Source organism: Saccopteryx leptura, chromosome 1, assembly GCF_036850995.1.
Source record: "Saccopteryx leptura isolate mSacLep1 chromosome 1, mSacLep1_pri_phased_curated, whole genome shotgun sequence".
Taxonomy (NCBI): domain Eukaryota; kingdom Metazoa; phylum Chordata; class Mammalia; order Chiroptera; family Emballonuridae; genus Saccopteryx; species Saccopteryx leptura.
Genome location: NC_089503.1, coordinates 352,335,131 through 352,360,598, shown reverse-complemented (window position 1 = coordinate 352,360,598; position 25,468 = coordinate 352,335,131). Strand labels below are relative to the sequence as shown.

At 40.4% G+C, this 25,468-nt stretch overlaps 1 protein-coding gene across 3 annotated transcripts in view; it reads left to right on the top strand.

Annotated features, from left to right (window-relative positions):
- Positions 1-15,892: 15,892 nt before the first annotated feature.
- The window catches only part of KCNQ5 (potassium voltage-gated channel subfamily Q member 5), a 592,119-nt gene continuing 582,543 nt past the window's right edge, over positions 15,893-25,468 (top strand). For 2 of the 3 annotated variants that reach the window (XM_066359022.1, XM_066359021.1), the window contains exon 1: positions 15,894-17,030. In XM_066359022.1, the coding sequence (XP_066215119.1) occupies positions 16,627-17,030 (404 nt within the window). In that variant the 5' untranslated portion in view covers positions 15,894-16,626. Of the gene's footprint in view, positions 17,031-25,468 lie in introns of all 3 variants that reach the window. The other variant, XM_066359020.1, reaches the window with a different exon arrangement.

The following is a 25,468-nucleotide window of genomic DNA, read 5'->3' as shown; positions in this document are numbered from 1 at the left end:
ATCCCATTTTATTATATTTGTTCGTTTGTTTCTCTTATCTTCATTCTTGATACTTTTTTTCCTCCTCCAATTTGGCCAATTAACTCTCTGCCGGTCTTACTCTCTCCTCTCCTTGAACTACACTACCCATAAATGTTACATCTCCCATTATCTTTTCTCTTCTCTTCCTTTCTCTCTATGAGGGTTGCACTCCAAAACCCTTAACTCTCTCTCTCTCTCTCTCTCTCCTTTCTTTTTTCTTCTTTTAGTGGTTCCCTCTTTTTTTCTCTCTCTCTCTTTCTTTTCTCCCTCTATATTAGTTTCTTCCTTTCTCCTTTACATCTCCTCTCATTCAAACCTCAATAACAAACAAATTATCTTATCTGGGACTCAAATTTATGTTTGTGGCATTTTGGGGGGTTTTTACTTCACCTTTTTAACTCACTAGCAGTGCTCCCATCCCTGGCTCTCCATTTTATCTAGTTCTTGTTCCACTAAATACAATAATAATTTTTTAATTTGTCCCCCCATTTTTCCATTTTTCTCTTATTCCTCTCATCATAACTCTTAGACAACCAACACCTAAAAGCAAATCATTTTATTCTTGACCCAAATTTTTTCCTTATTTGCTTTTTGTGGGTCCATACGCTCTTTTTTTTTTCTTTTTTTTTCTTTTTTTTTTTTTGCCCCTTTATTACTTTTCCCCAATTCAGGCCCTCCATCACAGGCATTGTTTGTTATAATTCACAGTTCACCACAAGATTTTCTCAAGGAAGAGGGGAGAGGAGAGGAGAGGAAAAAAGGAGGGGGGGAATAATTTCCTTTTTTTAAAATTTTTATTTTATTTTATTTTTCATTTCATTATTAATTTTTTTTTAAAAAAAACTCTTTTCGATTTTTTATTATTTTTATTTTTTTAACTTTTTATTCTTTATTAAATCTCATTAATACTATCAACAAAACCACCCTCAGATGCCATTAAGGAAGAGAAAATCGAATATCATGGATACAAAAGAAAGAGAGGTAACACAGCTAGATGAGGAAAAATCTATGGAGAAAAAATTTAATATATTGAAAACCTTGGAGCTAAATGACAGAGAATTCAAGATAGAAATCCTAAAAATCCTCCGAGATATACAAGAAAACACAGAAAGACAATTTAGGGAGCTCAGAAAACAACTCAATGAACACAAAGAATATATGTCCAAGGAAATTGAAACTATAAAAACAAATCAAACAGAGATGAAAAACTCAATTCACAAGCTGAAAAACGAAGTAACAAGCTTAGCTAATAGAACAGGTCAGATAGAAGAGAGGATTAGTGAAATAGAAGACAAGCAACTTGAGGCACAACAGAGAGAAGAAGAAAGAGACTCAAAAATTAAAAAAAATGAGATAGCCCTACAAGAATGATCTGACTCCATCAAAAAGAATAACATAAGAATAATAGGTATATCAGAGGGAGAAGAGAGAGAAAATGGAATGGAGAACATACTCAAACAAATAATAGATGAGAACTCCCCAAGCCTGTGGAAAGAACTAAAGCCTCAAGTTCAAGAAGCAAACAGAACTCCGAGTTTTCTTAACCCCAACAAACCTACTCCAAGGCATATCATAATGAAATTGACACAAACCAACAGCAAAGAAAAAATTCTCAAGGCAGCCAGGGAAAAGAAGAATACAACATATAAAGGAAGGCCCATTAGATTATCATCAGATTTCTCAGCAGAAACTCTACAAGCTAGAAGAGAATGGACCCCAATATTTAAAGTCCTGAAAGAGAGGAACTTTCAGCCACGAATACTATACCCATCAAAGCTATCCTTCAAATATGAAGGAGAAATAAAAACATTCACAGATACAGAAAAGATGAGGGAATTTATCATCAGAAAACCCCCACTCCAGGAATTACTAAAGGGGGTTCTCCAATCAGATACAAAGAACAAAAAAAAAAACAGAGCCACAAGTAAAAGCTCCAAGAAGAACACAATAAAACCAAATTTAAACTGTGACAACAACAAAAAGAAAGAGGGGGAGAAGATGGAGATTAAGAGTAGCAAAGGACGATGGAGTGCAAAAGTACTCACAAAATAGTTCGCCTCAATGAACAGGGTAGGGACCCTTTTCATTACTCAAAGGTAACCACCATTGAAAAAACCACCACAGAAGCACATGAGATAAAAAAGATAGCAACAGAGGAAAGATGTATGGAATACAACCAAATAAAAACAAAAGATAGAAAAACGAAAGAGAAAGATCAAACAAGACACAAAACTAACAGAAAGCAAGATATAAAATGGCAATAGGGAACTCACAAGTATCAATAATTACACTAAATGTAAACGGATTAAACTCACCAATAAAAAGGCACAGAGTAGCAGAATGGATTAAAAAAGAAAATCCAACTGTATGCTGCCTACAGGAAACTCATCTAAGTAACAAGGATAAAAACAAATTCAAAGTGAAAGGCTGGAAAACAATACTCCAAGCAAATAACATCCAAAAAAAAGCAGGCATAGCAATACTCATATCGGATAATGCTGACTACAAAACAGGAAAAGTACTCAGAGACAAAAATGGCCATATCATAATGACTAAGGGGCACTGAATCAAGAAGACATAACAATTCTTAATATATATGCACCAAACCAAGGAGCACCAAAATATATAAGAAAGCTACTTATTGATCTTAAAACAAAAACTGACAAAAACACAATCATACTTGGAGACCTCAATACACCGCTGACGGCTCTAGATCAGTCATCCAAACAGAGAATCAACAAAGACATAGTGGCCTTAAACAAAACACTAGAGCACCTGGATATGATAGACATCTACAGGACATTTCATCCCAAAGTGACTGAGTATACATTTTTCTCCAGTGTACATGGATCATTCTCAAGAATTGACCATATGTTGGGCCACAAAAACAACATCAGCAAATTCAGAAAAACTGAAGTTGTACCAAGCATATTTTCTGATCATAAAGCCTTGAAACTAGAATTCAACTGCAAAAAAGAGGAAAAAAATCCCACAAAAATGTGGAAACTAAACAACATACTTTTAAAAAATGAATGGGTCAAAGAAGAAATAAGTGCAGAGATCAAAAGATATATACAGACTAATGAAAATGACAATACGACATATCAGAATCTATGGGATGCAGCAAAAGCAGTGATAAGAGGGAAGTTCATATCACTTCAGGCATATATGAACAAACAAGAGAGAGCCCAAGTGAACCACTTAACTTCCCACCTTAAGGAACTAGAAAAAGAAGAACAAAGACAACCCAAAACCAGCCGAAGAAAGGAGATAATAAAAATCAGAGCAGAAATAAATGAATTAGAGAACAGAAAAACTATAGAAAAAATTGATAGAACAAGGAGCTGGTTCTTTGAAAAGATCAGCAAAATTGACAAACCCTTGGCAAGACTTACCATGGAAAAAAGAGAAAGAACTCATATAAACAAAATCCAAAATGAAAGAGGAGAAATCACCACGGACACTGTAGATATACAAAGAATTATTGTAGAATACTATGAAAAACTTTATGCCACTAAATTCAACAACCTAGAAGAAATGGATAAATTCCTAGAACAATACAACCTTCCTAGACTGAGTCAAGAAGAAGCAGAAAGCCTAAACAGACCTATCAGTAGAGAAGAAATAGAAAAAACCATTAAAAACCTCCCCAAAAATGAAAGTCCAGGCCCTGACGGCTATACCAGCGAATTTTATCAAACATTCAAAGAAGACTTGGTTCCTATTCTACTCAAAGTCTTCCAAAAAATTGAAGAAGAAGCAATACTTCCAAACACATTTTATGAGGCCAACATAACCCTTATACCAAAACCAGGCAAGGATGGCACAAAAAAAAGAAAACTACAGACCAATATCTCTAATGAATACAGATGCTAAAATACTAAACAAAATACTAGCAAATCGAATACAACAACATATTAAAAAAATAATACATCATGATCAAGTGGGATTCATTCCAGAATCTCAAGGATGGTTCAACATATGTAAAACGGTTAACGTAATACACCATATCAACAAAACAAAGAACAAAAACCACATGATCTTATCAATAGACGCAGAAAAGGCTTTCGATAAAATACAACACAATTTTATGTTTAAGACTCTCAACAAAATGGGTATAGAAGGAAAATATCTCAACATGATAAAGGCCATATATGATAAACCATCAGCTAACATCATATTAAATGGCACTAAACTGAAGGCTTTCCCCCTTAAATCAGGAACAAGACAGGGTTGTCCACTCTCTCCACTCTTATTTAATGTTGTACTAGAGGTTCTAGCCAGAGCAATCAGACAAGACAAAGAAATAAAAGGCATCCATATCGGAAAAGAAGAAGTAAAAGTATCACTTTTTGCAGACGATATGATCGTATACATCGAAAACCCCAAAGAATCCACTAAAAGACTACTAGAAACAATAAGCCAATACAGTAAGGTCGCAGGATACAAAATTAACATACAGAAGTCAATAGCCTTTCTATATGCCAACAATGAAACAACTGAGAAGGAACTCAAAAGAATAATCCCCTTCACGATTGCAACAAAAAAAAAATAAAATACTTAGGAATAAACATAACAAAGAATGTAAAGGACTTATATAATGAAAACTATAAACCATTGTTAAGGGAAATCGAAAAAGATATAATGAGATGGAAAAATATACCTTGTTCTTGGCTAGGAAGAATAAATATAATCAAGATGGCTATATTACCCAAAGCAATATACAAATTTAATGCAATTCCCATTAAACTTCCAATGACTTTTTTAAAGAAATAGAGCAAAAAATCATCAGATTTATATGGAACTATAAAAAACCCCAAATAGCCAAAGCAATCCTAAAGAAAAAGAATGAAGCTGGGGGCATTACAATACCTGACTTCAAACTATATTATAGGGCCACGACAATCAAAACAGCATGGTATTGGCAGAAAAATAGACACTCAGACCAATGGAACAGAATAGAAAGTCCAGAAATAAAACCACATATATATAGTCAAATAATTTTTGATAAAGGGGCCAACAACACACAATGGAGAAAAGAAAGCCTCTTCAATAAATGGTGCTGGGAAAACTGGAAAGCCACATGCAAAAGAATGAAAGTAGACTACAGTCTCTCCCCCTGTACAAAAATTAACTCAAAATGGATCAAATATCTAAACATAAGACCTGAAACAATTAAGTACATAGAAGAAGACATAGGTACTCAACTCATGGACCTGGGTTTTAAAGAGCATTTTATGAATTTGACTCCACAGGCAAGAGAAGTGAAGGCAAAAATTAATGAATGGGACTACATCAGACTAAGAAGTTTTTGCTCAGCAAGAGAAACTGATAACAAAATAAACAGAAAGCCAACTAAATGGGAAATGATATTTTCAAACAACAGCTCAGATAAGGGCCTAATATCCAAAATATACAAAGAACTCATAAAACTCAACAACAAACAAACAAACAATCCAATAAAAAAATGGGAAGAGGATATGAATAGACACTTCTCCCAGGAAGAAATACAAATGGCCAACAGATATATGAAAAGATGCTCATCTTCTTTAGCTATTAGAGAAATGCAAATCAAAACGGCAATGAGATACCACCTCACACCTGTTCGATTAGCTGTCATTAGCAAGTCAGGTAATAGCAAATGTTGGAGAGGCTGTGGAGAAAAAGGAACCCTCATACACTGTTGGTGGGAATGTAAAGTAGTACAACCATTATGGAAGAAAGTATGGTGGTTCCTCAAAAAACTGAAAATAGAACTACCTTATGACCCAGCAATCCCTCTACTGGGTATATATCCCAAAAACTCAGAAACATTGATACGTAAAGACACATGCATCCCCATGTTTATTGCAGCATTGTTCACAGTGGCCAGGACATGGAAACCAAAAAGCCCATCAATAGATGACTGGATAAAGAAGATGTGGCACATATACACTATGGAATACTACTCAGCCATAAGAAATGATGACATCGGAACATTTACAGCAAAATGGTGGGATCTTGATAACATTATAAGGAGTGAAATAAGTAAATCAGAAAAAACCAGAAACTGCATTATTCCATACGTAGGTGGGACATAAAAGTGAAACTAAGATACATTGATAAGAGTGTGGTGGTTACGGGGGGGGGGGGGGGGGGAATGGGAGAGGGAAAGAGGGTGGGGAGGGGCACAAAGAAAACAAGATAGAAGGTGACAGAGGACAATCTGACTTTGGGTGGTGGGTATGCAACATAATTAAAAGACAAGGTAACCTGGACTTGTTATTTTTGAATATATGTATCCTGATTTATTGATGTCACCCCATTAAAAAAATAAAATTATTAAAAAAAATAAAATAAAAAAAAGATTAGACATGACCCAGCTAACCGCTGTACAACTGAACAGGGCCGAGTTCACTTAAGAACCCAGGCAAAGACTGTGAAAAACAGCACAAATTTCAGGTGTGGGTAAGAAATTGTCTTCTAGGCAGCAATTCCTTCATTGAAGGTTCATGCTGTAGAACCATGCAGTTGGAAGTTATCCAATACATATAACACAGTGCCCTAGAATACAGCAACCAAGATGACACCAGAGGTTCAAGCGGGTGATCAGGTTGGCAGCTGACAGTTTGGTAGTTGGTAAACCAGTAATGGTACTCCAGGAACCATTCTCAGACACAAAGTTAAGTCTTTAATTCCTGAAGGTAACTGATAATAACAAAGCTGAGAATTTCTCATGCCAGGTTATTAGACAACAGTGAAAGGAACTTAAGCATCAAAATGATTGTGATTCATTTACCTGAATTGAAGCCTTGAGTGGGCCATAATCTTCCCTTTTATTGCATGTATAGATGATTCTCAGTGGTTTGTATGTTGGTGGGCAACATTTCAAAGCATTGAATTGCAGCTATATTAATACAGATTTATATCTGTTTATGTATACATGCACTAAGCTATACACTTGCACATACACACATACAATCATAGTTTTATATTTAAAATATCCAAATTCTGAAAAATTAATTTGGAATAGATATATCATTATTCTGAGAAAATGTGCTGCTATGGCATACCATATGATGAAATGAATGAGAGTTCAAGAATTTATTTAGACCCTTCTAACAGAAAGGGCCATCACAGAGATCCAAAATCTCAATTCTGCCAATTCAAGGGCTTATGGTCACTAGAAATTTCCCTAATTTGGGAGTATCCAAATGACGCATATGTAAACAGCATTAGGGTACAGCTAACTGCTGCTCAAGCAATAGCACGGGCTATTCCTAGGAGGTCAAGGAACTTCCTACTACTACAAATATTCTCATATGTCCAATACAAGGCATCCTGAATGTAGCCTCTGGAGATTCCTTATAAAATTCACTCCTTTAGGTGTACATTCCAAGAACTCATAATCTGAGATCCATAAACTCCAGGTTTTATGAATTGCTTCAGAGTGTCTGTGAACCCTAGAAATTGTATGCCAAATTATAGGTATGGTTTTAAGACATTTTCTAAGGCTTTCACCAAATTCTCAAACCTCTGTCATCCAAAAAAACCCTACAGAATTATACATTCAAAGATATTCTAGAGTGATGAATTCAACATATCACCAGGCATCTAAAATACTGCATATATTTTAGAGTGAAAGAATTAAACACCTATTACCATTTGAATATTGCTGTTAGAAGTATAATGATATTCAAAGTTATATATCTTTAGGTTTACCTTGTTTACTTGTATATAGTAGCCTTTAATAAAATATTATTAATTAATAAATGAATATATGACTTAATATATTTCAGATATGGTTGCTTTTATTTGCTTTTAAACTTCATAAACTTCACCTGAAAGTTATCATCTGCAAAATTTAAAGTTTCACTTCTGGATTATCTCAAGGTTTATTCATAAAAACTATATTTTTTTACAAGTTCATATTTCTATAATTTTTATGGGTCTGCTAAATTTCAGTTAAATGTTAACAAGTACAGAAGTTAATGCTTCAGAAAATTAGTCAGCTATCATTTCCAAATTGCAAGCTAAATCACAAACTGAACCCAAGGGAAATCTTGATATGCATGAATATTATCAGTAGCAGTGAGCACTGTGTGTCAGAGCTATGTTAAGGCTTTTGCATGAAATATTTTATCTAATCCTCACAAAAGCCCTGTGATAAGAATATTATCATCCCTACTTTAAACATGAAAAAAATGAAGACTTAGGAAAATTCACCAATTCAGCCAGGAGCCAGGATCCCACAGATGATGTTTTTCTGACTCCAAATCCTGAGCAATGTAAAAGCAATCTATTGGTATTTATTGTTCCACTTTCATTTCTCATCACCCAAAACCATATTTGGTCTGGTGGCCCCCAGTTTCTTCTTCATTTTGAATTTTCCTGTTCACATAAAAAAATATCTTCTTTCTTAAATCGATTTCAACCTTGTCCCTCTATTCCTCAGTATGCTGCAGTCTCACATAGAAAATAACAAACAAAACCAACAAAACCTTTGAAAACTTGCCAAGTAATACTCCTTCTATTTTATTGACCTTATCAAAATTTTACCTCATAGTAGCAAAAAATTAAAAAATAAAAACCCAATTTGCTTGCAATCCTGCTTTCCTTCTGTCTGTTTTTCAGGACACTTGCCTCCCAGACAAATGAACTCTTTTCTTTTTCCTGGATGATATGGTAAGTACCTCAGCCTTTATTATAAATCAAATCAAACAAAAATGCACTGTTTACCCACCATGTCTCTTCCTTCCTTCTAGGAAGAACTAAACACGAGAAGTGCATATTTATTAAATTGACCTCTTTTGGAAATTCCAGATATAAAAATGATCGGTTTTATTTAAAATACTATAAAAGCACTGAGTAAAATTAGTAAAAGTTGTCCACGCTGTTTCAGACTTCACAACTGACAGTGAAATATTATCAGTGGAAATTGCAGCTCAGATGTCCCAACGCCTGCTCAGCCACAGAGCCTGCAAGGGGAGCAGCCACTGGGGTCTCTCCTGAGTCAATGTTGTGCTCAGATGTCCCAACGCCTGCTCAGCCACAGAGCCTGCAAGGGGAGCAGCCACTGGGGTCTCTCCTGAGTCAATGTTGTGCTCAGATGTCCCAACGCCTGCTCAGCCACAGGGCCTGCAAGGGGAGCTGGAGCAGCCACTGGGGTCTCTCCTGAGTCAATGTTGTGCTCAGATGTCCCAACGCCTGCTCAGCCACAGGGCCTGCAAGGGGAGCTGGAGCAGCCACTGGGGTCTCTCCTGAGTCCATGTTGTGTTCTGTTTAGAACCCTCCTCATACCCAAATCCTCTACTTGCTGCTTTCTCTCTCCTACCCTTCAGAATCATTATCCCCACTCCCTCACCTGATTTCTATTTCTATAAGTCTGCAAGAAAACAAAACACAGAAACAATAACTTATTTATATGGCCTCTGCTGCCAAATCAAAAAGTCTTCTCATTTGATCTCTTTCCAGCATTGCCTGTGTGAAGCTTCTTTTTCAGCTCCTGTGGCAATGGCCCTGAGTCGTTACTCAGCTCTCACTGTCTCAACCTCCTTCCCTTTTTTTCTTTCTCCCATTCCATGAATTTGATTCTCAAATTTTGATTCCTAGCTCCCCCTTGAGTTGCAAATCCATATATCCAATGGACATTTCCACCAGGCTAACAGGCATGCCAAACTCAAATTAAAATAGAACTCAACATCCTCCCCTTCCCCAGGTGGCCTCTCCAGATGGTCATTCCCAGTTTAGTGAATGATAGCACAGTTCACCCAGATACTTGTATTTGAAAACTAAAGATTGGGCTTAACATCTGTTTGTGGATTGGTAGCTCTCACTTAATGTCCAACAAAGATACTTCATCTTTGAATCCCCAGCTTGGAGTAGTGTGTTCCACACACAGGTGCTCAATTCATACTTTTTAAATTATTATTATTATTATTATTATTTTAATTTTTTAAGTGAGAAGCAGGGATGCAGAGTGACAGACTCCCGCATGTGCCCCAATCTGGATCTACCCAGTGAGTCCCCTACCACAGGAACACTGCGCATTTGGGGCCATGGTTCCATTGCTCAGCAACCGAGCTATTCCAGTGCCTGAGGCAAGGCCATGGAGCTGTCTATCCTCAGTGCCCGGGGCCAACTTGCTCAGACTAATGCAAGGCTTCAGTAGGAGGAGAGAGCGAGAGAGAGAAAGAGAGAGAGAGAACAGAGAGGGGGTAGGGGGGAGAAGCAGATGGGCGCCTCTCCTGTGTGCCCTGACCAGAATCAAACCCGAGATGTCCATACCCCGGGCCGACATTCTACCAACAAACCAATCAACCAGTCCCCTCCCCTTTTTTTAATTATTAAACTGAACTAATATCAAGTGCTTTTCTGAAAATGGAAGTAGAAACATGTAATATCTTTCTTAATATTCTTCAATGTCTCCCTACTCAATTGATGATAAAATCCAAAGTCCTTGCTGAGACCCTTAACCAGGGAGCCCTAGACTTACTTCTCCTCCCTCCTCCTTCTAGTCCCACCTCCAAAAGCTCCCTGGGCTCACGTAGAATCCAACTACTCATCATTCTCAAAGAATGATCACCTCTCAAGGCTTCACATTTTCTCAAATGTTTTCTCTTTGAATATCCTCCCTCAGGTTTTCACCGAAGTCTAGTTATTTCTCAAGACTTAGCTCAGTTATTGCAGTCTTCAGGAAAACTTCTATGGCTTCCCATGCGTCCTGTGTGAACCTCTGTGAACTTGTCACATTATAATTACTTGCCCATTTATCTATCCCCTTACTAGTCTATGAACGTGATAAAAATTAGAACTTTTTTTTTCATCTCTACACCCACTCCAGCTAGCAAAGCACCTGATGATTAATGATTGCTGTTGAAGAGATTCATAAAAGATGCTTCCTTAATTCCTTTGGGGGGGGGGGGGGAGAAAGGTAAAATGTCAGTACCACTAGAGGGCACAGAATTATAACAGAATTTTCCAGGACACTAGCTGAAAGGAGTTGTTTTCTTTCCATATCGACCTCTGCTCACAGTTTTTAAATATATGGACCATAAAAATATCAAATAACTGCATTCAAAGTACTTCCATTCCAGATAGACGTGTTTGAGTAGATGGCTGAAATAAGGAGAGCAGTGCTGTTACACTAACATGTCGGGAAAAGTGCTATATCGGGTACAGCCAAATACAATAAACAGGGTTTTATAAATAAAACTGAAGATAGTGTTAGGAAGAAAATCAAAATGTAATGTCAATAAATGGATACTACAAGATTTGTAGTATTGCTGCAGGAAAAATAAAAAGAAATATTGAGGCTATTTCTGTATTTAAAATAAAACAATAAAATCTTTCCAATACTTCTCTTTCAGGAAGAGAAACTATCAAGATTTCTAACACGCAATAATAGGCAAGTTTTTTTATTTCAAAAGTTAATATAATTTAGTAGTTAAAATATTTTTGTTTGTTTTTGTGGGTTTTGGGGGTTTTTTTGCACTAAATAACTTGAGTTTGAGTCCTGACTCAAGTAAGTCTTAGTTGGAAACTTTGTTAACTTGTTCACAGCTCAGTTTCTTCTTCTGTAAATTGAATATGAATACAGTATCTATTTATGCGGCTACTGTCAGAACCAAGGGAAATAATTCTTATAAATCACAGTCCTAAAACATAGTAACATATGCTAAAATTAGCTATTATTTTGCTTTGACAATGATAATAAGAATATTATTAATTCTTATAAAAATCAATTTTGATAGTTCTTGGAATAAAAATAGTAAGACCATTTGGGCCTTTCCGTACTATTTGTTTGCTCTCCTACCAGTCTCTCTTCACATCTATGTATACTCACACCTACACCCTTTCTGCATTACTGGGGCAAAAGCTATTCTGAAAAGGCCACGCTTTTAAACTGTGTGGGGCTGAGCTACGATCCCTGATGTGTTAGAACCTGCCTGTGGTCTGGTCAGGCTCAAATGATCTCAGAAGCTGCCCTGGGTTCTCTGATTAATTTCTGCTTGTTAGAGGAACATCTTGAGAAACTTAACATCATATCTTTTACAAATAAGAATTCTTGAGCCCTGGCCGGTTGGCTCAGTGGTAGAGCGTCGGCCTGGCGTGCAGAAGTCCCGGGTTTGATTCCCGGCCAGGGCACACAGGAGAAGCACCCATCTGCTTCTCCATCCCTCCCCCTCTCCTTCCTCTCTGTCTCTCTCTTCCCCTCCCGCAGCCGAGGCTCCATTGGAGCGAAGATGGCCTGGGCGCTGGGGATGGCTCCTTGGCCTCTGCTCCAGGCGGCGCTTAGAGTGGCTCTGGTCGCGACAGAGCGACGCCCCGGAGGGGCAGAGCATCACTCCCTGGTGGGCAGAGCATCGCCCCTGGTGGGCGTGCCGGGTGGATCCCGGTCGGGCGCATGCGGGAGTCTGTCTCTCCCCGTTTCCAGCTTCAGAAAAATACAAAAAAAAATAATAATAAAAATAAATAAATAAAATAAAATAAAAAAAGAATTCTTGAGTCATTAAAAATGGTACTGTGGTACACAATGCTGATACATTTTACTTTTTTAATTTATTATTTATTGATTTTAGAGAGGAAGGGAGAGACAGATCGAGACATCAATCTGTCTCTGTCAATGCTCTCTGACCAAGGAACAAATTCACAACCTTTGTGTGTTGGGAAGATGCTCTAACCAATCGAGCTATCCAGCCAGAGCAGCTATGTTTTAAATAATAAGAGGAAGTAAATAAGTTTAATAAACAAATGATTATAATAAGATACCTTAAAAAGACAATTAAAGTTGCTATGCTTATTGCTTTGGTTATAACTCTACAAAAGGGCAATAAAAGCTGAGGGAAATGGTGTCATAGTCTAAAGGGCTTTCTCTTCAGCAGCAAGAAAACTCCCATCCTACCTCTGGGCCTACGAGGCAAACGGCTGAGCCTCAGGCAAGTCATTGAACAGCAGCCAACAATGGATTTTTAGTTCTTCATCAGTAAATTCCTTTTTTTGCTCTCAGGTTTGAGAAATCTATTTATCACTAGCACTCTGGTTGACCTAGGAATTTCACAATGGATCAAAGTACACCTACATTATTAAAAAGTGGCACTTACGTTGTTCCTAGTTGACCAGAGCCGTGAATAAATGGGACTTGGTGGGAGGGTATGTTGAGGTGATAAGGCTGGGGCTAATGGCAAGATGGGGAGGCGTAGAGAAAAAGGAAAGGGGACAAAATTTTCTGAAACCAGTAGGGTCTAGTTATTCTGCCTTAAAAGTCTTTCCTGGACAACTCTGCCTCTTGGCTCTTGTATAGACTTTTCAATATTACTATTTTAGACTACCTTAAAAATAAAAATCTAATGGAATAAAAAGCACTGAAAGAAAATATTTTTAGTAACTATTTTTCAATTGAAACCATCTCTATATAGACTTCAGAGAATAGAAGTGTCCATGATCAAATTTCTGGCTGGCTTCCTACATTATGTAGAGAATGAATGGTTAAAAGCAAATCCACCTCCAAAAGACGGAGAGAGCCAATCAACTCACATGCTCTACACTGGCAATAAACATTTGCGTTTGAAAAAAGTGGTTGCCTTTTAACTTTTATGCTTCTTCATAATACTCTAATGTAATTATTTATGCACAGAATACACACAAGATTGTTTTACTCTTTGCCAAATATGCCCATCCTGTCTTCTGATATTTGGGTTTTAATATTTCAGCAAAAAGAATGAAAAGCAGTTTCCTAACAACATCTGTATTCAAAGACACGACATAAAAAACTTAATCACAAATACTTTTGTTTCCCCAACAATTAATTCCCGCCCTTGGAGAGAAATTAGCAGGTAGTAAAGGAAGTAGGGCACACACAAAGAATCTGGTTAAAGTGCCTGTGCAGCCTCACTCGGCCTCCCTTCCGGAACATGCAAGGGCAGGATGGTTAGCCGCTCTCCGAATGGAAGTAGGCAGAGATACAGAAATAAAGCTATGTGCTTTTTCATCCGTACCCTATTGGAGACGTGGACCAGTCGGCAGAAGGCATAGTGAACTGAGAGGCAAGATGGCTGGGCTCCTACAGACCCTCATACTAACCACCTGTGCATGCTGGGGCGGGTCTCCTTCTCTAGACTGACTCCCTTTCTAACTAGAGATGACTCTGGAAGAGATGATCCCAAAGGTCCTTTCCAGTTCTAAATCGATACTCATCACCAGATCTGATTTTTAAAAAGTTTAATGGCATTTGCTTAATCAACATCTCGGTTTCACTAATATATCTGCACGCCCGGGAAAGCCTCACTGGGTAATTAGGCAGCTGGCTCTCCTCCGGTATAATATCTATGTCCTGCCTTCCAGAAACTTCCTGCCTGCATGCCAGCCCTACCGCACCAGTGAGATGGAAGCGGCCTGGCTTGGGCAGCGGCGATGGACAGTTTGCAAGAAGAAAAACCACTTGGTTAAGAGGAAATGGTTTTCACTTTCCTGCCTGCAGAAAAGCCAAGATGTTCAAGTTTAAATAGTGCACGCGAGTCATTTTAAGTCTCAAGATCTTTCACCCTGAAAGTTTCTGTACAGAGAAACTCCACGGGGAGTCTAAATATAGTAACAGCAAACTCCCCCCAGCCCACAGCCCTGGCCCTCCGGCTGCCCTAGGATTGCAGAGCTTGCTCCAGGGCGCTCTCCGCAGCTGCCTCGAATAGCAGGGCACGGTGCAGTCTCTCTTGCACCTCACAGTGCGTGGGTGTGAAGTGCATCAGGGGAAAGCGAGAGTGACTCTGGGTATTGGTAGTTGGAGCAGTCAGTCACGTGGCACCCTTGCCAGCTGCATGGAGCGGCTCTGAAGCTCGTGCCTGCCCTGGACGGCTTGGGGAAAAGGTGTGGGGAAGAGCAGGGTCCTGCCAATGGCCCGGGGCCGGCAAGAGGGCTTCACGAAAATAATACCAATACCAATAAAAGTGAAAGTATAGCATTTAAATAAAACTAATCCAGAGGCAGAAAGGGGCTGTGGCAGGCATGGGTGTTGCGCAGAAGACAGTTGGGAGAGGAGCTATCTCCGAGGGGCAGACCGCTGGAATGGCTTTTGCCTTAACCTTGCCTAGGTTTTAGGCTTCTGGAGCGAATAAGGAACACAGAATCACTGCCTTGCGAAGATGTGCGAGGAAGCTTAGTTCTTCCTTCGGTTTAACTTGGGGACATTTTCCTTCATGGGGGTGGGGGGAGGGGGACGGGCGGGCGGGGATGGGAAGGCGAAGGCTGTTCTGTTAGAAGTTCCCGAGCCTGGCTTCCTTTCAATATTCTCACGCTGACTGTGATGCTTAACTGAGCATACTTGATAATAATACAGTGTTGCTGAAGGCCAGAGGCCGTAGTCAGTGGCACTGTGGCCTCCCTCCTCGGCTGCCCTAGAGGTGGTGGGAGACCCAGCCAGTCTTAACTCGCCACACATCTCTCCCCGTGTAAGTTACAGCATACAGGGGTGGGGTGGCTTAGAGAAACCCGTGTCCAGGGCTCTCCACCCTCCAGGGTTTTTCTCCTAGACACTGGGCTGCCGCCGCCACTGCCGAAACTTCGCAGTTTCATGACTCTCTCGGACTTAAAGGAAATATCTTGACGGAGGGAACCGGGTTCGTTGCCCCATGCTTCGCGCCACTATCAGGCGGAGCCCCCAGGGAAACCGTTAACCGGCGAGGGACCGCTTTGGAGTTGTTATGCTTTCTCCTTACTCCACAGCCGGGCGGGAAACACGGCCAGTTACTCGCGGGCTCGCTGTCTAATGCTGGGATGGAAAGTCACAGCCTGCAAGCCGGAGTGAGCCGCGAGGAGATGCCCGGTCCCAGCCTAGCCGTCTCCGCCGTCGTATCTCGTGGAGTTGTTGCACGTTGAACTAGCTGGGCTCGAGAGCTCTGCGCCACTCGCTGCCCCGAGCGCCACTGTGCGCACCCGCTCGGGGACTGGCTGGTACCTGCAGGGCAGGGCAGGGCCGTTCCCACTCACACGCCCTGAAGGATGACAGGACCTGGCGCGGCAGCATAGGGACGGGGAGAGCGGCGACCTGCATCTGCAGCGTCTCCTCTGGGCACCAGGCACACTTCACCTCCCGGACAGCTCCAAAGCCCCGGCGAGAACCAAGCCCAACGCGCGTCTAGAAGAGGGGCTTCCGAGCCCCGTCCCCTCCGTGGGAGGGGAACAACGCAGCCTGGGCGTGGAAAGTGGAGAGGGGGAAGAAAGGGGGTGCCTGGGGCTGGGTGTGCGCGCGTGGGAGCGCGCCTCGAGCGCCCGGCACTACCCCTTCCAGCCCCGGTGACATTTCAGAAGGAGGGAGTGGTAGCCTCGGGAATCAGAGAGAGCCAGAGAAACCCTCTCAAAGTGACGCCCCAAACAGGTCCGGATTGCGAATTCGAAGCCAAAGGCTGCTAGAAATTGGGACTCCTCTTCCTCCTCCGCACACCCCCCTCCGCCCCAGGTCCGAAGCCCCAGCGGTTTTCTAGCCGCTTGCTTCCCCGACAGGGACTCGGAGGTCGAGGGTCGGCGGGCCCCGGGTCCGCCCCGGGTTTCCTCTTTGCAGCCCGCCCGCGCGCATGAGGCCGCTGCCCCCGCCGCAGGCACTGGCGCCCCCCTCGCGGTGCCCGTGGTGATGCCATGCCCCGCCACCTCGCGGGAGGAGAGGAGGGCGGCGCCGCCGGGCTCCGGGTGAAGAGCGGCGCGGCTGCGGCGGCGGCGGCGGCGGGCGGGGGGCGCCTGGGCAGCGGCATGAAGGATGTGGAGTCCGGCCATGGCAGGGTGCTGCTGAACTCCGCGGCCGCCAGGGGCGACGGCCTGCTGCTGCTGGGCACCCGCGCGGCCGCGCTCGGCGGCGGCGGCGGCGGCCTGAGGGAGAGCCGCCGGGGCAAGCAGGGGGCCCGGATGAGCCTGCTGGGGAAACCGCTCTCGTACAACAGTAGCCAGAGCTGCCGGCGCAACGTCAAGTACCGGCGGGTGCAGAACTACCTGTACAACGTGCTGGAGAGACCCCGCGGCTGGGCGTTCATCTACCACGCGTTCGTGTGAGTACCCGCGCCCCACGCGCGCCCCTGCCACGCCCGCTTGGGGGGCCAGGGTGCCTGCCCCCTTGGGACGCGCTCCGTGCCCACGCCCTGGCCCGGCGCGCGCGCGTGCAGGCACACACGCGCGCACACACACACACACACTCGCGCGCACACACACACACACACTCGCGCGCGCACGTGGTGGCTTTTATTTCTTTGCACGTGTGTGTATGGTCTTCCACCTCCCGCAGCTCCACCTCTCCCACCTCTACAGACTGAACCTTCTCTCCAAACACACCCAACAAGCTGTCCTGGAGCTTTAGGCACCCAAGGCGGGAGCCAGGCTGACTTGGGACAGAGGCTGCGCGGATAATTGGGAGCGATTAGGTTGCGAGATATGTAAACTTCAACCGAGCGGGGCGCCTGGGAGCTAGGAAATGCAAAGGGAGGACTTGTGCCCGTGTGAGGCTTGGGAGAGTTTACTGGCGAGGTTAGGAGGTGATGGCGGGGTACGTCGGGTGGAGAGAGTCTTGGGGGCGGAGCTGGGGAAGCTGCTGCTTGGTGGGGAAAGCAGCACGGTTTCAAACGCGCCCGGAAACACGCCTCGCCACCACCTCACCCGCCACCAACGGAAAATCTGTCAGTGCATGTAGCCCTTCCTGCCACAGAGGTGGCCAAGGTCTACAAGAGGAGAGCAGGGCCGGGCGAGGTGATGCTCCTAAGAAGAGATAGAGGCCAGCGGGGAGTCTGGGGTTCAGGAGCTCGTGCCAAAGTGCGCTAGCAGACGTGCAAGTGTGCCGCCCAGGACAGGGATCAGACAGTGGGTTAAGTAGGCATTTGTGGCGCTGAGTCAAAGTGTGTGTGTGTTAAGTAACCCTTCTCCATCTAGCAGAGAATGCTTAATGAGAAAATGATTGGAAGCAAATGTTTATTTTTCCCTTAGGCATTTAAAACCTTTCAGTGGCTTTAAAGTTTACTACTGTTTTCCCACAACGTCCATTCATTCAGTCTCCTGTTAGAGTTAGGTTTATCTGGACATTATAAAGTAGTTTTTATGCCATTACGCCCTTTTAATTCTTTATTTTTTGTTTTTCTTCTTCTTCTTTTTTTTTAGTTCTTTCTTTACCCCTTTTTTAATGTTAAAATAAAGTAAAATATAAAGATCTAAGCTTTAGGAGACCAGTAGAGAAAATTACGGTAGGTCACTGATACTTCCTTGTTTCCTAGTAAATCGGTTTTGAACACATGAACTTAAATTTTTTTTAGAAATGAGGCATGCCATCCAAACATAGCTCTCACCTGGGATTGAGGACTGGCATCAACAAAATATCTTTTTGAAATAACGTGGAAGAAGGGGCTTGTTTTGTAAATTAGGTGAACCTGGAATTTGACCATGTTAAGAGTCAGGAAATTGGCGGAGTCTACAATCTGTGGGGCTCTGGTGTCTGGAAAATTTTACAGTCCCAGATTGATGTGAACATGTAGCATTAGGTAGAATATTCCAGCCAGCTTTCCATCTTACAATGTACACAAGGAGAATGTTGTGTTGCATTATTATTACATCAAAAGGTATAACTTTTATTATTCACTTATGTAAGATTCACATTGATTTAGATGTGGTTTCTGAAATAAATGATAGCTATAGAGAAACACTGCTGATATGTTTCACATTCAACCCCTCTGAGTTTATATATAATTAATTCTATTACCTAATGAGCAAGCCTGATAAATTATTTTGACCTGTCAGGATCTAAAATATTTATCAATAATGATCTGTGCTCAATTTTGATTAGAGCTATATTCTGGCAATTTAGCACAATAATAATTTGTGCTATATTCTGGCTACAAAATATATACTGTATAGATAATGACTTCTTAAAAAGGTGTGTGCTCAAAATATTTGTAGCTTCAAATTTATATTATAATGCCATTTATGGCCTGTAAATTATGTATTGTATATTTGGAGAGTGTTAGAGACAAATTTTGGTGGTGCTATATTTGATGTCCTGTGTGCTGCTCTTGAACCTGAATGAGTGTTTCTTGTAATGCAACATTTTCCCCAATATGTTCATGTTTAATGGGTTTTTATGGCCTTAGAATTTCTAAATTTTGACAAATGATTCTGCAAGAGTTTCAAATTTGAATAATTCTTTATTCACTAGGCTTATTCAGTCTATCAATGTCTTTAGTGGTAGATGTGAAATAAATTTTGTAGTTTTCAGAATGATGTGCTAATGTGAAGCTTTGTATTATACATACATTTCTCCAGTCTGAAACTGTAATGTTTGAGCAATTAGATATGGGTGCTAGGGTCCACATTAACCCAAAGAGGGAATGAATAGTATTTTCTCCTATGATAATCCAACAAGAGCTGACCCTATGGGACAGGCCATTTTTGGCAATTGCTGTTAATGATTTTAAGTGAGCTTTAGAATAGCTGGACTTTGCACATCAAATTAATAAAGGAAAGTTACTTGGAGTTCTGAGTCTAACAGTACTGTTAATAATAAAGAAAATTATATTTTAAAAAACTAGTTGTAGAAGGATGTAACTAACTAATTTTCTGCCAGTCTGGGAATCCCCAAATCTTACTTTAATAACAGTTTTTGTAGCACATTAAAGTTCTTGCCAACGCCTGACCTGTGGTGGCGCAGTGGATAAAGCGTCGACCTGGAAATGCTGAGGTTGCCGGTTCGAAACCCTGAGCCTGCCTGGTCAAGGCACATATGGGAGTTGATGCTTCCAGCTCCTCCCCACCTTCTCTCTCTGTCTCTCTCTCTCTCCCTCTCTGTCTCTCTCTCTCCCTTTCTCTCTCCTCTCTAAAATGAATAAATAAATAAAAAAAAATTAAAAAAAAAAAAAAAGTTCTTGCCAAGAACAAGTACACTGTGATTGAGATATTTCAGGGATGGATTTACTTGGTAGGCCCAAGTTTTCACTGCCAAAAAGCAAGAGAAGTGTGTTTGAAGTTCTGTTTCAGGTAAATAATTTTTTTTTTGTTCAATATGCAAAAGTTGTTATTATAATAGCATTTTTAATGGTATAAAATATGGTATCAAGTGTATATATTCTAGCTTACTGATTATATGGCTGGCAAGAGCAAGAGATTACTTACTTCAAATACATCTTTCCTGTCTTTATAAAGTGGGGGAGTAAAGCGCACATTCCCTTGCTGTTCTTTAGGATTTACCAGACAGCTATGTTTCCTGTCCTGTGTCCTGTCTTCAGTTGTTCCATTTAATAGACAAGCTATGCTAATACAAGGTGACATATTTCTTTGGGTGTTGTTTGTCTGTTTTTAATTCCTCCTCTTTTTAGGAAAAGTTTAGAATAATAGTGGTAGTTGGGGAACACATGATGGGGCTCTCTATATAAATTTGTTTTGATGCAACAAATATGGTTCTGAGAAGTAGCATGGGAAACAGTGTGGCAGATCCATTTAATTCATCACTTTGTACAGTGTATCTTTGTCTGGCATAATGCCATGGACTGGAATTTATAGATATGTTAAACTAGAAGAAATAGTTTAGTCACTCAAGCTGGAACCTGGAAGTCATCCTTGACACCTTCATTTTTCTCATATTTGCTCCTAATGGCCATTCAAGTGATCATTAAATTCTGTGTTTTCACTTTCTAAATATTTTTCAAATCTATTCCTTTTTCTCCTTCGTAACTGCCACTAGCTCTTTCTGTTTCTCAATGTCTCTCCATTGCACTGTGTGTAATATTCTCCTATTTAATCATCTAGCTTCTGTTTTCAGCCCTCCAGCTCTGTTTTAACAACTTACTGTTCTCCCTAAAACTCAAATCTCATCACGCCTTTCTTTTGATTAAAATCTTTTCATGACACTACATCATCTACTCATTTATTCATTCATTCATTTATCCATATGCAAACATGTGAGGGTCTACTATGTTAATAAGGCAAAGACCTTGGTTTTCAAGGAGGAAAAAACCACACAATGGAATTACTACAAGTGGGAACAGTATGAAACATTGTTATCTGTGTTATTATAGAGGTAAGTACAGTCTCATAAGGAAACAGGGAAGTAGAGGTGAAAGCAGAAAGGTAAGCATAGGCTTCAAAGAGGGAGTAAGCAGTTAACTGTTCGGACAAATGAGTAGTTAATTTTTAGGTGGGAAAAACAAGGGCAAATAAGCAATCCTAATAGAGAAACAGTTTGGGCTGTGGCATTGTGAATCAACACAGTGATTCTAGATACTGTGAATTCTTTTCAGGATGAAGACAGCTGTAAGAAAACAGAGTAGAGAAAAGGCACACATACCTGAACTTGAATGCCCTCAGATTCAGGCCATGGAATCTGGTCTTTATCCTGTAAGCAGTAGTGGTCATTGAATGGTGATAATCAAAGGAACGATGTAAACAGATACAAAGTTTGGAAATATCTGTCTTTCATTGGCTCAGTAAATGGATTGAAGAGTGCAAATGGTGTCAGTATGGCTGGAAAAAGATAACAGTGTTTGTCCAAGTTTTCCATTTATTCTTATATTATTTTATCCATAAACTCATTTACAAATGTCCGTTGACTATCCATTATATTTTATAGTGTTCTGAAAAGGTAAGAGATGATTACCTAAGGAACGTAAGCAGTAACTGTGGAGACAAGAAGAGTTTAAATAGAGAAATGTTAAGTAAGTAGCACTGGCAGATTGTCTGCTCCAGTCTGATGTGTAGTGTGAGCAGGATGATTGTGACTTGGGTTAAATGGAGAATGAAAGTGCCCCAAACCAGTGCTATATGGGACAAAGGCTGAGGGGTACCTTTTCAGGATAATATAGTAAGTTTAGACTTGAACTTGTTGAATTTCAGATGTTTGTAAGACATTTAGGTAGAGATTGTAAGTGGTAAAAACATAATTGTGAACCAAACATACTCTTTCAACTAGAATCATTTTGGCAAATAAAGAGCATTCAATAAAATGTTTTTAAATGAATGAATGCATTTATAAACCTAGGGCTTTGCCTGACCTGTGGTGGTACAGTGGATAAAGCACCAACTTGGAATGCTGAAGTTGCCAGTTCAAATCCCTGGGCTTGCCTGGTCAAGGCACATATAGGAAGCAACTACTACAAGTAGATGCTTCCTGCTTCTTTCCTCTCTATTCAATCTCCCTCTCTTTCTCTCTCTCTCTTTCTTCCCCCTCTCCAAAAATCAATAAATAAAATCTAAAAAAATGTTTTAACAAATCTAGAGCTTAATCTAGATGTCTAGATTAGATATTCATATTTGGAAGCCTCTAGCAATTCTGTAATAGTTAAAGCGAGGCGTGGTAGACTAAGTGAGATAGCCCAGATGAGCAGAGTAAGATGTAGACATGGCAGAGAACATAAATCTGGCACATGAAGCAGTACATGGAAAACTAAGAGTCCGCAGGAAAACATGACAGAGCAACCGAAAGGCTGACGAAAAGCCAGAAGACCTTATTTTCACAAACAAAAAAGAAGGAGTTGTAGTCTCCAGTTTCAGTGTTGTAGAGAGCCTGGAAGAGACATTAAGATTTCACCGGATTGGTCATGAAGGAGGGCACTGCTGGCCTTTGTTACAGCAACTTCAGTTAATGCTGGGGGTCATACATGTGATGTAAATGGATTGAGGATGTTAAGAGTTGGGAAAATGGAGACAGTAGTGTAAGTTAAACTCCAGATTTCCTGGAACAAACAGTTCACAAGACCCTTCATGACATAGCCTCTGCCCATTCCTGCCTCGTCCCTAATTCACACCCTGAACCCCAGACTTAGCATCTCTGCCTCCCTGCCAGGACTGTACTCATGCTGTTCTCATGGACTCTTCCCACTGCGTGCACTCCGGCTGTCCAGATCCTGCTGTTTCTTCAAACACAATCGAAGGATCACTTCCTCTTAGGCACCCCTCCCCACCTGCCAGAATGACTTATTTATCCCTTGTCTTGGGTTCCATGTCACCCTAGGAATGTCATTATTATGGTGCTTGCTCCACTGTGTTGTCATTGTGTGCTACTTGGTCTGTCTCTCCCATAGGAAGGTTAGCCCTGACACTGAAAAATATACTTATCTCTGAATCCCAAGCACCTAGCATGGTGCCTTGTATCTAGTAGATCTTCAGTAAATGCTTACTTAATTAGTAAATAATTGTCCTTGGAAGTTTTTCATAGAGGAATTTCAGAATGAATCAAAGCTGAAGGAACTACCAAGTCTTTTTTATTTTCTTGGAAAATATCGATAATTCATTTAAGAGGAAAAAGGTATGGGGCTAGATGTAGGAGACCAATTTATTTTTATTCCCAACTTCTCTGCCAATCAGCTGTGTGACTTGCAATAAGTGATTTCACCCTTTTGAGTCTCTAACTCTTTATCTGTGAAATGAACACAGTAGTGTTGGTGATCCAGCCAAGATGATAGAAAACACTGTGAACTGTCTAAATACTATCAGAAGAGGAGTATTTGTAATAAGAAGTGATCTGATATTTTTATCATTTCTCTTCCTTAATCTCTGACTTCAGGGTCTCCTCCTAATTGGTCAGTTTAACTTTACTTCCAACTTCTGAGGAGGTCTATGCTACATAATAGCCAAAATGATTTTTCTAAAGAGATAAATAGAACATATAATTCATCTGCTTGGAGGAAGAATCTGTTTATGATTGCCTATCTCTAGCAAATTCCTTAAAGCCAGGGGCTCTCTCCATCGTGTTCTCTGCGATATCATCAGCAGCTGCCACAGAGAAGATGCCCCACGTGTATGGATTGATTCACTTACTGATACTTCAGATCTCCCAAAGATACTACTGGTTTCCTGGTGGAAGGTAGAAGTTTATTCTATTGACCACTCCCTGTGTCAGGACTCGATTAGACCTGATGAATGACTTTATCACTTACATGTACTTTCTATTCTGAATTAAGTTTATAGAAATTGTTTGCTTTTTTATTTCTGCTTTTGCATTCCTTAAAAATCACTGATTTTCTTTAATGTGGAAAGGCCGCATACAAGTTATATCGCTTTATACCCCGCTAACAAAACGCTCCATGTACCCATCCAATCTGTCTGTTTCCAGAAATTTAAACAATGTTATGATATTTGAGGATCATAATTTAAATGTCGAAAAGTGTTAAAATATTTGTATTGGGACTCTAGTGACCTAAAAGAAATGAAACATAAGAAAAGAATATTTCAAAATGGGATGAAGTCTTGATACAAGAAACACTGTAAACAAGGAAGATAGCCAGCAACCTTTTGATTATTGCTTCTGAAGACCTGGTGCCAGTTTTAATTTTTAATTGCAAATGGCTATTTTGGCAGATGAAAATGCCAGGAGAGCATGTTTTATCCTAGCTCAGTGGTGTGAAACTACTTAAAGCCCAATTGTTGAACAGCCTTAGCTCATAGTCATGTTTAATGATTTGTCAATGTTTCCATTTTAATTTTCTTTTTCTTCTACCACTTGTAAGTATTTTATTTGTAGTTTTATTTGTTTGCAACCTGGGAGACAGATTGGCCACACAACTGCATTTTGTTATAATTACTGAAATTCTTTGATGGGTCTCAGAGTTTCAAGTGATCCTTTGATCCTTTCTTATCAGTTCATCTAAAGACAGAGTTTTCTAAATGTTACTGATGTTATCTATTTCTAAACTTAAAAATAGTTTGAACTTTTTCCATTTTATATGTATATTATGTATCCTATTTATGTGTATATATATTCATAGACATACAAATACACATCATACACACACTGTATCCTTTAGAAGAGAACTTATTAGTAAAAATATTTACATTTACTTTATTTTTGCTCCTCGAATAGTAAGACAGTTTAATACGATGCAATTTAAAAATAAAAAGAATCTTAAGGTTACTCTTGATAATATGAATATTGTACTACAATTTAAAAGATCTTTAAATTTAAGTATATATGAAGAGACACAATTTTTACAAAAGTAGTCATAGTGTTTGCCATTCCCATTTATAGTACCCAGGAGGTAATTCTAAAATCATTATTTCTTCTTCAGCCAGTGGCAGGATGACCTTTTATAATGATTGTGTTATAATTTCTCCCTTTTTAAACAGTCAATTTAGTTTAATATTTAATTAACAACCATATGTGTACCAGTTAATGTGCTAGATGCTGAGGGTTCAAAAAAGGGAAGGATGTAGACTTGACTTCAAAGAAATACCACTGGGGAATATGATTAGAATTGGATTTAATTACTAACTTTACCTTTTTGATGACTATGAGCAAGTTCCATCACTTTTTTTTTTTTTGAAAGAGAGAGAGAGAAAGAAAGAGAAGAGACAGACAGCAGGGAGAGAGATGAAAAGCATCAACTTGTAGTTGCATCACTTTTAGGTGTTTATTGATTCCTTCTCATCCGTGCCTTGACACGAGGGTGTGGAGCTCGAGCTGAGCCAGTGACCCCCTTGCTCAAGCCGGTGACCTTGGGCTCAAGCCAGTGACTATGGAATC